At 40.1% G+C, this 14326-nt stretch overlaps 1 protein-coding gene across 3 annotated transcripts in view; it reads left to right on the top strand.

Annotated features, from left to right (window-relative positions):
• plagl2 (pleiomorphic adenoma gene-like 2) overlaps positions 1-9742 on the top strand; it is a 48081-nt gene extending 38339 nt beyond the window's left edge. For 2 of the 3 annotated variants that reach the window (XM_080898760.1, XM_080898761.1), the window contains exons 2-4: positions 2551-2673; positions 2818-3264; positions 4101-9742. In XM_080898760.1, coding sequence (XP_080754886.1) covers positions 2930-3264; positions 4101-5589 — 1824 coding nt within the window. In that variant the 5' untranslated portion in view covers positions 2551-2673; positions 2818-2929 and the 3' untranslated portion in view covers positions 5590-9742. The remainder of the gene's footprint in view (positions 1-2550; positions 2674-2817; positions 3265-4100) is intronic. The other variant, XM_080898762.1, reaches the window with a different exon arrangement.
• The last annotated feature ends 4584 nt before the right edge of the window (positions 9743-14326 follow it).

Genomic DNA, 14326 nt, shown 5'->3' with positions numbered 1-14326 from the left:
ATATGTCATCCACTTCGTGCAGTTTGAATTTTAGAGGACTGCATGGGAGTACGTTTGCAGTGTTTAATAAATGAACTAAAAAAAGAATTTAATAGAACAGGACTGCCAGTAAGTGGTTAATTGCTATGTCAATGTGTGTTAACATTCATGATGACTGTTTAATAATTCAATGTTGTTGGAACAGGAACTTCACTGAGCCCCAAAAAACATTTTCTAAAGGTCGGGGTGTCAGTCTTTAAGATGCTTTGCCAAGTTTGTTGTGTTAAGTATTTGTACTGGTGACATGCCAATTATCAACACAGGCTAAAGATGAAAAGCCTCTAGCATCACTCATAAATTCTGATGTACGTGAGACCTGGTGTGTGGGGTTTCTCCCCTCCTTACTGTACTATCCAATATACTATTCAATTTCCCCCAAAAACTTGGGAATATTGGAAAGTCCAAATCTTCATAACCACCCTCAAGCTGCACCCTCCCCACATTTCTTGACTTTTGTGTGCAGCCAGGAATCTTGGTGGATCGTACACCATCTTTGTGCATGCTTTTGTTTGTGTGTTTGTGCATGGTGCTGTGTGCAGAGTAGAGAGGTACGGTAGGGCAACACGGCATGGTTCAGGCCAGGAATGTGCGGTGTGTGTGTGTGTGTGTGTGTGTGTGTGTGTGTGTGTGTGTGTGTGTGTGTGTAGGCTGTACAATAGAACCTGGCTCCCTGGGGGTGGTCAATGGGATGGGTTTTACCCCCTGCTGGGTGATGAGCACCACATAACGCTGTAGCTGTCAGCTCCTCTTAACCACTGCTGTAAACACATGTATTATGAGGGCACATCAATGCACATGTACACACTAGAACATACGGGAGCACACAGACGTGTTAAAGGTGTGTTATAGATAAGAAATTACAGACACAGCACACATACATGACTACAGACACACGCACACAGTTCAGTACTGTGTTTGTACAATTCTAACAAGTTTGAAAGTCAATATGATCACCTTTATTCTTCAACACAATCTGTGCTTTTTTAACAAAGCTTTCTTGTAAGTAGTCTTCAGGAATTTTCATTTGTTCCATTATGAAGATCTTCCCACACTGCTTCAGTTGTGCTGAGGTCTGGGCTCTGGAGAGGCTAAACCATGACCAATAGTGTTCCATTGTATGTTTTTCTACTTTTTGTCTATTGTCTAGTAAAAAAGTGCCTAAACAATTTCAAATTGGTTAAATGCTCAGTTGTCTGTTCTGTGATGATATAGCACTGGTTCATTACGGGTTGGGTTAGGTGCTATTTCTGTGCTTGAGTGATTCATGGTTTTGTCGCTTTATAAAAATGATCCGCTGATAAGTTGTCTGTTCTATGAACAGTCAGGTAAGGACTTGACTATAAATGAATGATAAAGGAGCCAAAGAAAAACTTTGAAAGATTTGATTTGTTGCAATAGTTTTGTCCAGTTTAAGGTGGAAAGAACATGTTTTTTTAACAGTTCAGTTAACATCAAAAGTATTTGTGCCAAAATAAATTTGTGAAAGCCTTTTTGTGTCATGTGTTTAGCGCATATCGGTGCATGTCAAATTCTCATAAAAGCAAATGTTAACATGCTCAAAGTAAATTCCAGCATATTAGCTTCATTAGCTCATCAATGCAGATACCGGTACATTTGGAGTTCTGCATGCATGTACAGACCTCTGTGCATCTTTGCACAGAGGTCTGTACATGCAGACCACACTCAGATACACTCTCTGTTCACATGACTGAAGCACAGAGCATGCCTGGCATTGAGATCAGTATTGGGAATGCTCAACCTTGGACTTGGCTGGTATGCTAGCTTGCACAGGTTGATCACAGAGGCCACTGAGGGTAAACAAGGGAATGCAAAGATGAGCGTGAGTAAAAAAAAGTTCATACGGTCTCTCGGAAACACAAGTTCATGGACACCAGGATTTTGGTGCTGGTTTTCATTAGGATTGACTTCATAGTTCATGGTCATTCATCATCATTGTCATTATCAGGGTGACAGGTAGTGCAGGTTTTCAGTTGCTGTAAACACAAGCCACCCCCAGACGCTTTACCACCCATACCAGTGCTCTCTTTCTTTACCCCAGTGCTGCTTCAGTGTTGTGTGCTTTCCAAAAGCTTACGAGAGCTTTAAGTACACACATGTACAAGTGCACGCACAAAGCTGGCTTTGTGCCCTGATCTGTCATCTGCAGACACACATGATGAGGAATGAAGCTATGTAATTGCATTTGGCCTTCACTAATGGGTGCACAAACAAAGGTCCTGTGGCTGTAACAGGAATCATCATTTACAAAACAGCTTTTCTGCTGATCAGTCTTATCATTCAGCTCCCCCTAGTGAGCTCAGAGGAAGCTTGCTTTCAAAGTGGAGTTTGCAAATTACATTATGACTCAAGTCAAAGCTGTTGACTAGTGAGCTGAGTAATGTTTCAAGTTCAGCTTGACTGGGTGGTGTTTGGTTTGTTATGTGACTATGATACTGCATTGACTGTCTTATTTATTAATTTCTCTTTTTTTTTTTGCTTTCTCTTCCACAGCACAGTAAAGATGCGAAGCAGTATTTCCCACTCACCACCAACCATAGCTGTTGGGACTGGGTGAGCACCAGAGTGAAGGAGAGGAGCATCTAAAGAAGAGGCAAGAAAGATTTTCACTAACAGGTAAAATGAGGGTTTATAAGAAGTGTGTGCAGTGTTTCCACAAGCTTCGAGGCAGCTGGTTTCAAAGCTTGTATGTTCTGTCTCACCCCAGATTTTGGTTTACCTCGATGTTTCCTGTGGCTAATTGGCTCTTTCTGTGATCAGATCTGTGTTGTCTTCTTTTTCAACAACCCCTGACCTGCAACTTCCCAAGTTGAGCCTGGGAGGCAGGGGAGCTACAAGTGAATTTTCATGGCAGCGGCACTCTAGGGCTGCCATGGCAGCTGCTGCCGCCGATGCCTCACACCGTATTACCGCACTGACGCCGGAGGAAGAGGGACGACGGACTGCTGCCAAGCTGTTTGGGAGCGCCGCCCCACTGCCCCTGACAGAAAGAGAGAGAGAGCGAGACAGGGAGAAAGAGAGAAAGAGGGAGGAAGGAGGAGAAGAGGTGGGGAGAGCAAGTGGGAACGAGTGTTTGGTGTGTGGGGCTCTGTTCACCTCACCAGAGAAGCTCCGGCTCCACGCCTTGAGTCACACAGGAGAGAAACCCTTCCACTGCTCACATCCACACTGTCCCAAGGCCTTCAGCTCCAAATACAAACTCTTCAGGTACAGAGCCTTGATTTACATAGTTCAGTTTACATCCTTTTGAATACATTCAATTCAATTCAATTCAATCTTTATTGGCAGACTTCATGTCCATAAAAACAAGACAAGAAACAAGAAACACACACACAACTCCCCCCCCCCCACCCCCCACAACACAAGGTATAAACCATTAAATATATATATGTATATAAATAAGTATATAAAGCATTTGTAAACATGTCTGTTTCATTTAGGTATTTGAGTAAATGTACCAAGTTTGGTACATAGATATGTAGATCTGGACATGCCCCTTGCTCTTAGACAGATACAGACACTTTCCACTTATCTGGTGATCAGAGTTCTGACTAAAGGTTAGGGTGGTTTTCAGAAGATATAACATTCCAAACCCAAAATAAGCTTGCACTAGCCTAATTTCGTAGCAGGACAGTCAAAAAATCATAATGTCACCTTGAAAGATTGACATGATCTCCATATATATAAAATACCGCAAACCTGTTGTACCTGTTGCTTAGTTTTGGCACATTTGCACATTTCACAAGCCCAGCCTCAGCATCTTTATATATCTATGTGAGCTTTATAAGGTGGTGAACTTGTTTCCAGCCTCACGTGGCCAGAAATTCATTTTTAAGTGACTAAATTCACCACCGTGTCAGTGTGTCTGGTGTATCAGAGCAACTGGTTCCAAAACCCATTCTGGTCCTGCCTGGAAGCCACTGTGACTCGTGTATGTATTTGTAGTTACAAAGGATTTGACTGAAAGAATGCATGCTTCACTAACAAACATGACAGTCAGACGTGTAATTTCCCCTTCCATTCACAATCTCTACTTTTCACAGGCATATGGCCACACACTCTCCGCAGAAGACCCACCAGTGCTCATTCTGTGAGAAAATGTTCCACCGCAAAGACCACCTGAAGAACCACCTGCAGACCCATGACCCCAACAAAGAGGCCTTCAAGTGTGAGGAATGTGGGAAGCACTACAACACCAAGCTGGGATACAAGCGCCATGTGGCCATGCACTCCGCCACGGCGGGGGATCTCACCTGTAAAGTGTGCATGCAGAGTTACGAGAGCACACCTGTTCTCCTGGAGCACCTTAAGAGCCACTCTGGGAAGTCCTCAGCCGGTACTAAGGAGAAAAAACACCCATGTGACCACTGTGACCGGCGTTTCTACACACGGAAGGATGTGAGAAGACATATGGTGGTCCACACAGGCCGAAAGGACTTCCTATGCCAGTACTGTGCCCAGCGTTTTGGCAGGAAGGACCATCTGACGCGCCATGTGAAGAAGAGCCACTCGCAGGAGCTGCTGAAGATTAAGACAGAGCCTCCCGATATGCTAGGTCTCTTAGCTACGGGCTCTCCGCCCTGCTCAGTGAAGGAGGAGCTCAGCCCCATGATGTGCGGCATGGGGCCCAACAAAGACCCCATGATGGGTAAACCGTTCCCTAGTGGGGCACCTTTTCCAATGGGCATGTACAACCCCCACCATCTCCAGGCCATGTCAAATTCTGGGGTGGGTCACCCACACCCATCTCTGATGCCAAGCTCCTTGTCTGCCGCTATGGGCATGGGTTGTCATATGGAATCTCCTGCATCTCTTCACCCACACTCCCATCATCATCACCATCACCACCACCATCACCATCACCACCATTCCCCTCCACTGCCCCCCCACCATCAACCTCCGGCTCCCCAGCAGCAGCACCAGCCCCAGCCAGCGCCCAAGTACCAGCTGGGATCTACCTCATACCTGCTGGACAAGCCCTTGAAAGTGGAGATGGAGAGCTTCCTCATGGATCTGCAGAGTGGCTTGCCAGGCCCAGTTCCCTCTGCAGAGCCCCACGCTGCTGCTTCACCCCCCAAGGATGGACTGGAGCCCGCCACGGGCCTGGCGGATGAGCTCTGCGGGGATCCCCTTCTGTCTAAGAGCCCTGCAGTGATCGCTGAGTCTCTGTGTGCTGCTAACATGGACTTCTCCCACCTGCTGGGTTTCCTGCCCATCAACCTGCCTCCCTACAGTGCCCCCATGAGCACTGGAGGGCTAGTCATGGGTTACACCTCATCTGCGACCTCCTCAACTTCCTCTTCTTCCTCTTCATCATCTCTGCACACTGCTGAGCCCCATGCTGCAGCAGTTGCAGCGGCAGCAGCCGCTGCTGTCGCCACAGCACCTCTTACCTCTTTGCAACCGCAACCTCAGGAGCAGCAGAGCTCCAGCGGGAGTCTGGGTCTTGGATCTCTGCACCCCCTCCCACCAGTGTTCAGCTCCAGCCTTAGCACCACCACATTGCCTCGCTTCCACCAGGCCTTCCAGTGAGAGTGCCGGCACCTTGCGTCTTGCCCAGCAGGAACGGCCTTCGCACCAGCCTCAGCTCAGCACAGATGTTTCGGGCTAATCAGAAAGTTGGAAAATTAAAATGAAAGAACATTTAGAAGCCTTAAATGAAAGTGCGCACAAAAGCTTTTGATTGAGCCTTAAAAGGAATTTAAACCCCTTTAAGCAAAAAGGAAAAAGTTGAAGCAGCTTTTATTTTGGGCTTTTTTTCCCTTATCCTGTAGTTATACCATGTATTAACCCTTGTTTTTTTGGGTTTTTTCTTCATTTTTTCCATTTTCATTAATTTTTATCCCCCCTTTTTATCACCCCTTTTTAGTGTTATAGAAGGCAGAATCAGTGGGCCAAAAGGCATGGTACTGCATACTTTCTAAAGTAATACTATAAAAAAAAATCAAAGATAACTTTTAGATTATCTGTTTTGTTGTGACCCAGAAAAAATATAGTTTGAAGTGGATATTTTGTTTTACTTATTTTTCTTTACCAAATGTAAGAACATGGTAGAATGCGTCTCATCTTGAGTTTTTGAAACACCCGTGCTTATATATATTATAGCTTCAACTGTCAGGACTGATATGGAGAGAAGAGAGACCCCTGAAAGGAAAACGCATAAACTTTATGTTCTGTTCAGAGATGGCTTACACAGAACCATAAAAGTGACCTGGCCTCTATAATAAAAAAGAAAAAAAGTGCTCTTCCAACATAAAAAACAACAAAAAAACTAAATAGAAAAACCCCACAAAAAATCCATAACAAAACGAAAAAAATAACAAACTGATGTGCTCTTAGAGTCAGCTCAGTTAAAAACAGACTCTAATCATAGATAAGAGATCTGTTGGCTGCCAAACACACATTTTTAAAGAAAAGCTAAGAAAGAGAAAGAAATGTGTGACACATGTTGGCTTCATTTTTTTTTATGTGTTTCTCAAGAGAAGCACTTTTTTTTTTCTTAGCAGAAGGCACTTCACCTTTTGTCTCCTCCCTCCTTGTGACTAGAGGTTTTCACTGAGACAGAGAGCTCCTCGCTAGACTAGAGGAGGGCCGTCTTTCACTTATCTTCCTTTACAAGTTTCCCTGATAGTGATATAGTTGTTTGCAGCTTTTCCTAGCTGTGCCGCATATCTCTGAAAAATATCTCTATTTTCTGAATATACTGCAACCACATCTTTAGGCGGTCTTTTAAAAAGATGCATCATCTTGGTAATGATGAACCCTGACATATGTGAATGACAAAAAAAAGAGCAAAAGAGTTACAGTGACAGATGAGGAAAAATGTGTTGAAGAATGTTATTGCAGTGTACGAAATATCTCAAAAATTATTATAATGGCTTTTATCTCAGTAAGGTGTATTTTTGGTAGACGTATTACAACTAAATGATGATGTTTTTGATGTCTGGCAAGTTTACATGTGTGTGTATCTTACAGTTTTGATCAAACAAATGGATGAAGTATTAGCCTTTTCCCTTAAGCTTTCTCTGTCATATCCAGTCTTTACCTTTACATGTACTTGAGTTAGTTTAGAGGAATCAAAACTATGGATGGGAAATATATATAGAACGCTGTTAGTAATTTAGTAACAACCTAGGATTTGAACAATTTAGGGATGCTGATATTGAAGACCTATGAAGCTACGTGTATATAGTAGAATATATACTCACCGGCAACTCAAATTACATACACCTTGCTGGCATTGGGTTGGACCCCCCTTTGTCTTCAGAACTGCCTTAATTCGTTGCACAGACGCCGCCAGGTACTGGAAACATTTCTCAGAGATTTTTGGCATGACATTGTTGTAAACTTGCTGCAGATTGGTTGGCTGCACATCCACGAACCTCCCATTCCAAAACATCCCAAAGGTGCTTTGTGACATGACACATTATCCTGGTGAAAGCAGCCTTTGGAAGATGGACTTGTTAAGAGATGCTCTTCTGCATACCTTGATTGTAACAAGTGGAAGAATTCACCTTTCTTCCCCATTCTGATGCTTGGTTTGATAGACTGTTTTGACCATGCCTATGTGCCTGAATGCACAAGTTTCTGATTGGCTGATTAGATATTTGTGTTAACAAGCAGATGTATCTGAGAAACTAGCCGGTGAGTGTGTATCTCACTGTATACATACATTTATAATGGGGTGTAACAACTCTGTGACCAAGACCAAAATTGCAATACAAATATCAGTATTGCATCTTGGCTCAGTCTTCCCATGCTGTGATACCCATGAGGAGCTGTTAATGCCTAGTTAAAGCAATGCATAGTTACAGTAACAAAAGCTGTAATGTTTTAAAGGTTGTTTAGAATAATAGAATGAAATCTTTGTTCATGATCCAATCATGATAAAGTTAATAGGCCTGTGTTAAAAAATGTTTTCTTTTTGTTTTTCATCCCCTGAAAAAAGGAACTGAGGCCAAAAAACTGACGTTTGAACTAATCTGTGGTCTCAAAGAATTGTTACACCCCTAGCAAAACTGCTCTGCTGTGATAAAATCTTCAGTCCAAGATCAGTTATCTTGAATGTCTTGAAGTTCCAACCATTCATTACTAGTCCTTAAAAACCCAAAACCCAAAGGTCACCTAAACCTTAAAGTCATATAGGTGCTCATTATCTTTCCATTTAATTTAACCTGTAGTCATTCCCTTTAATGTAATTATTGTGCCTTGATGGGTCATGCTAACTCTGCACTCTGTCCCTCTTTTGTAAAGATTCTAGAAATGGTGAGAATTTGGGAAAAAGTTTTTGCACACTTGTAGCCTAAAAAAAATCCCTCTGAGGTCTAAGTTGACCCCAAACCTAACCCCTAACACTAACCCTAACCAGAGACAAAGAAAAATACTTTTAAAAAAAGTTAGTGGCTTTTGATGTATGTCAGTTAGAATCAACAGAATTAAAAGTTGCATTTTCTGATAGCACTGAGTCATCAGCATTTATTGTTTAGTCCTAGGAGGGGTGACTTACACATGTGCAGTAATTAAGCACATCTATCATCCGTACTTACCTCATACGTCACACAGCCACAGGAACACTAGTGTTATTGACATTTGAACAACAACCATAAACTGGGAGTCAGTCAGAGTGGCCTGTTGCTAGCTAAACTTTTACAAAGACCGAAAACCACATTACACAATCAGAAAAACAATTTAAAAAAATGTCTAATTTAATGATGCAAAGTTATATTTTGTACTTTCCATTGTAGCAAGAGGCAGAAGTTCGTTGCTAACATGACCCATACAGCAATAACGACCACATCAATAGGAAATACAGGTTTAGATCAATTGGGATTATTCTTAATCTTCTCATCGGTGACGATGCCCAACCTTAATACTGAACCCTAACACTATATTTTGGTGAATCTTTTTTTTTTCTTCAAAAAATGTAAATAGTCTTTGATGTGTTTCAGTTAGCATGATTATTTCTTTCTCCTCTTGATTTGCAAGACTTGGCAGAACATTTTCTTTTAAATGTTAGATTTCCTTTAGCATAGGGTTAGGGTTAGGGTTAGTGTCGTCACCGGTAACAACCTCATAAGGTTAAATGGTCTTTCTGTGGCCTGACCAACACTGACAAATATGCATGTTCATATCTTTGCTAGTTCATTTTATTGGTGAATCTCATTTCAGCGAAAGCGCACCTGGTAACTCTGCCTTTTTAGCAGTCACTGTGCTACATGGGAACCCAAACACAGAAAAAAAAGGAAAAAAACATAGCACATAAAAAATGGAAAGTCAAACACATATTGCTGCTTTTAGCTACGGTTGCAGATGGATGACAACTGTAGACCACTAGAACATTTCATTTTTTTTCTATCTGCAAGATGGACAGCCAGCTGAAAACGTGCACGAAACAAACCGACAAAGTGTTCATCGGCCCCAGTACCACTCCCTCTGTACTCCTTCCTTTCCTCCTCCTCTTTCAGCTGCTTCGTAGAGTCAAAGGAAAAGGGTCTGAAAATATAGTGATCTATCTGGAGGAAGGCAGTCACCGAACCTCTGTGCTTTGACATTCAAAGCAAGAGGGCGGACACGTGTTTGACTGCAGGACTCGAGGTATCGCTTATGCTCATATATTTGTTTTGTTTTTTGTCATTTGATATATTATTTTCTGTTTGTATAAAACAGGACCTCGAAAAAAAAACAACACAACACATCACCTCATTTTTATGTTTTTGTTTTTTTTGTTTTACCAAAACCTCGGGAGAAGAAACTATGTTTTTGCACAATTGCTTGTTGAAGAATGCTACAAGTGCTTTTCGTTTAATACTGTAGGATATAAAAGCCTGACAATGAGCAGCTGATGGACCCTGTTATTTACACAGGTGGAGGGGTTCAAGGTCCAGCGACTTTACTGCCTTTGGGTGGAAACACATTGGTCAGGCGTTAAAGTTGCGTACATTATTGCTTCAACCTCTTTAGACTTTTGCTCTTCTCTGTGCACCTTGGTAAGTAGGTAAAATTGTGCCAGAAACCTCTACTCTGTAGTTTCCATTTACACAGGTTAACCCTGACCCCTCCTTTCAGAAGGTATAAGAAGCTGAAAAATTTGGAATCACTGCAATGTGTAGAAAAGCGTCCCCGCACAGTCTGACTGTTTAACTTCATCCCTAAAAATTGTCTTTGTATAATCCAAATTTCAAACTAAATTGGAGCAGGTTTTACACTTAATTAGAATCCCATTGGAAAGTCATTTTTTGATAATGATGATGATGGCTCTTGCAAAATGATCAGACGTCTGATCTTAAATTCATTAGCTGTCAGCATCTTTCTTAGAATTTATCATATTAAAGAAAAGGTAAAACTGGTCTTTATTATGATCTCTAAAAAGGTGGTTTTATAAGAACCCTTTTGGGTTAAGCCAAACTTGTAGCAATCAAATTGAGCATTTATATATTTTTGTAACAAATAGTCATTTAGTCTTGAAAAAGCTTTTGGCATGCTTTTAGTTTGTCCTCCCTGGGTTTCTGTGAGCTAATCTGAATTCTAGCACTTTCAACCTTTTAAAAAAAAGAGTATTTTTTTCTTTAAGATTTTCAGCTTATGTGTTCATATGTTTTTAATTTTGTATTGATCCTGTATATGTATGTGCCATTAGTTTGATGTGTAGACTTTATCAACTTGTGTATTTCTCTTTTCCAAAAGGATAACAGTATTTTTGATATACCTTTCACTAATATCCTTCTACATAAAAGACCTCTGCCCTTTTTACTTTTTTGTTCGTTTTGGGTTACCAGCTTTGCCTTCTCTCACGTGATTTTTAATCAAACTCTACAGCCAAGTGTTTGAAGACAACAACCACAAACCAACCACAGCCTGCCACTGAAAGCCTGTTGTAAGAGACCTGCCATTTTTCGACCATGTAACCAAACAAAAGTAAAGTCCAGAGCGACCCCACAACATAGATTTTAAAGCTTACCATTGTGGTCACAGGACTGATTGTCTCTGCCAAAAGGAACAACTTTGTGAGCAGCAGTGAAGTTGACTCTCAAAAATGGATTTAAATTAATGTTACTAAACTCAGTTTCAAGCACCTGAAAAGAATAATTGTTTCTTTTTAGATATTTTAAGCAAACTGGACATGTGATGAGGGCTTACTTGTAGCTGTTAAAATTCAGATTTCATGCCTATCTTACCACATGATTTGTACGGAAGCTCATTTGTGCCAAGAAGTGAACCAATAATTAAAATAATTCTAATAATAATACAGGCAGTTAGTCAAGTGAAAATAAGATATTATACTAAGTGTGATAAAGTGAGATAGCTATTAAAATCATTCCATCATCATTCCACACAGGAATGTTACAAAGTTCCAGGATCTGGTCTGTAACAGACCTACACATTCAGCAGGACAAGCTGCAGATACAAATATGATTTAACATCCATAAATATGTGTAGAGAACTTGTGTGTGAATAATCACATATTTAACTGTTTTTCAGTGTCACTTACGTTTAGTGATAGTAGGATGGGGTTTAGTGATGGTACATTTGTGGGTAATGTGCAAACAGGACTTGAAAATGGCTAAAGACAGAGCATAGCCTAACAGACCTACCTATCCATGGTTTCCATTTTTGTACTGGTTTCCAAAGTAGATCTGTATGTTGGTCATTTCATCTTGATTTAAAATGATCAGGCTGCTCATAGAGTTTTCAAAATATTTTGAACAATGTCATGTTGACTAAAAACGTGAATTTTCAACTGAAACAGGAAGTCTTTGTACAGCATATGTACTGAGCCATGTTTTTAGGTCGTATTTGTTTGCATTTTGCTGTGTACTGCCAATAGTCACTGATCTGAACAAAACTCAAACTGTGTTAATTATATGTTCCGCTTCATGCTCTAGTCTATTGTAGATGTACATATTACTATACATCGGCGTAATTTTGTGCTGATCTCTGTCATGATCTCTGTCTAAATAAATAAATGCATCTGGGTAAATTCCCAGATGGTTAAACATGCAACTATTTTGCTGGTAATACCTGAAATGAGTAAAGAAAATCAACAGCCTATCAACAGCAAGGTAATTCACAATTTTATTGGGGGGGCTATATTGGTTGGGTCTGATTATTGGGGGGGGGTCATAACCCCCCTGGAAATTACGCCCCTGTTACTATAAGATCCCATAGTACTATGGACAATGAGATCTTTAACTTCAAATTATATGAAAGATTACGAAATAAGATCTCTCCTTTTTTTCAGTGCAATACATTTCTCTACTTTTAAGTATTTTGACATGCTAATAATTGGTTACTTAAATGCAATTGTAAATGGAAATTTAATCTTAGTAATTTAAAAAAAGCACAAAAATAATACATCTGCTAAAATAAGTTTTGTTTCAGGCTCTATGAACTCTGTCCTGCTTGATCATCATTTGTCATTATTTACATAAAGTGAAAAGTATAAAAGTTTTGACTAACGTTTCCTAATTTAGACTGTAATAACACAACTACAAGGGGATTTTTAATTAAAACAATATTTCATAATTTCAATTTACAATTGTTTTTTTTGGCAGAAATGAGCTTCTGTAATTTGAGCTGATGTCCATATCATATCAATCCTATTCTGAAACAATTGCAGTGTTGTTCTGCTACTCTTCTTGGTTGTAGCTCCATTACCTCGACCTGCACCTACTAGGGATGCACTTATTCTCATCTTTTCTTCTTAACTAGTAGGTGCAGCACACACACATTTTAAGGGAATTTATATATCAGTTTAAATCTGAGAAAACTGATTAGATTTTTAATGAGGCTCTCTCTTTGTTGCCCTCTCTTTTGTTTCGCTGTTAATGAGAAACTGGGTACTGTCTGATGCAGGCAACATCCACAAGTAGTTTTATATATTTCTAGCTTAACGGAAGTCTTGCATTCCAACCTCTTTGTGTATCTTGTTTAGTGACATAGCCCATTTTATTTTTATCACTTGCTATTACAGCCACCTCTGAAATAACCAAGATTTTTTTTAAAAAAAGAAGAAGGTTAAAATAGAGTTTTTGCATCCACGTACACTATATTATATAGCATCAACTACAGGGAGAGTTCTATTAATGATGTGCTTTGGATAAGACAGACAATGCGAGGTCTTGCTTTTTTTTTGTTACATATCTCACATGCAATCAGTTGCTGCAATGTTAAAGTGACAGATTTGTATATTGGTTGATCCAAAGAGATGATGAACACAACAACAGAACTATTGACTTATTGTACAGTACAGTCTATCTTTGAGTTGTCATGTGTTATGTTGAAATGATTAAAAGAAAAACCAGTGGTTTCATAGCCTCTTGGCATTCTTTTTTTTTCATCTGCAAAACACTAAACCACACTAAAACATGTCAAAATGATTCACATAAGATATTATCATAAGATCTCAGTACCTTTTGAGAATCTGGGCTCTTTAGCAGTGTAGGAAATTTTTTTTTAGTATATCAACTTAAATCAGCGGTGTCCAACTCCAGGCCTTGAGGGCTGGTGGCCTTCAGGTTTTAGATGTGTCCTTGATCCAACACAGCTGATTTAAAGGCTAAATTACCTCCTCAACATGTCTTGAGGTTCTTCAGAGGCCTGGTAACGAACTAATCATGTGATTCAGGTGTGTTGACCCAGGGTGATATCTGAAACCTGTAGGACGCCGGCCCTTGAGGCCTGGAGTTGGACACCCCTGACTTAGATGTTTTAAGGTGATTATGGGACTTTCTTGAGAAGAGAGGATTTTGATCGTTCTCCTATGATGGACAACACAATCTAACATTCAGAAAACAGAATAAGTTGTTAAATCATTTTTTAAAAGTCATTTCCATTTAGGATATTTTTTCCTGAACTCTGTATTCTTGCGATTATTGTTTATTTTCTCTCGGCAGGAATAAGAATGCTTTACCGCTTGACCCGATCTACGCGATATATTCAAATCTGAAACATATTTATTTCTTTATATCATATTTCTGTTTTCAACATACATTAAGATTTTTTTTTACTCTGTATCAGACTGAAAGATAAGTAATATTGCACATCATTAGTAGCAGAAATTTTAAACAGATTTGAGAGCAGAGAAGTAGTGTAGAGAAACAGTTTTCCTGTTTCGTAATATGATGTGCATGGAGTGGAACAGGGAGAACCTGGCTGGATAGGCTTTATTAGCCATGCCGATGCAGTTTCTTGTAATGAGAAATGGGTTGAGGTTTGACCACAGTTAGGGTGTTGTTTATTTATTTTTATCACGAGAGAATACCAAATTACG

Source organism: Rhamphochromis sp. 'chilingali' (assembly GCF_963969265.1).
Source record: "Rhamphochromis sp. 'chilingali' genome assembly, chromosome: 12".
Classification (NCBI taxonomy): domain Eukaryota; kingdom Metazoa; phylum Chordata; class Actinopteri; order Cichliformes; family Cichlidae; genus Rhamphochromis; species Rhamphochromis sp. 'chilingali'.
This window is presented reverse-complemented; position numbering and strand designations above follow the sequence as displayed.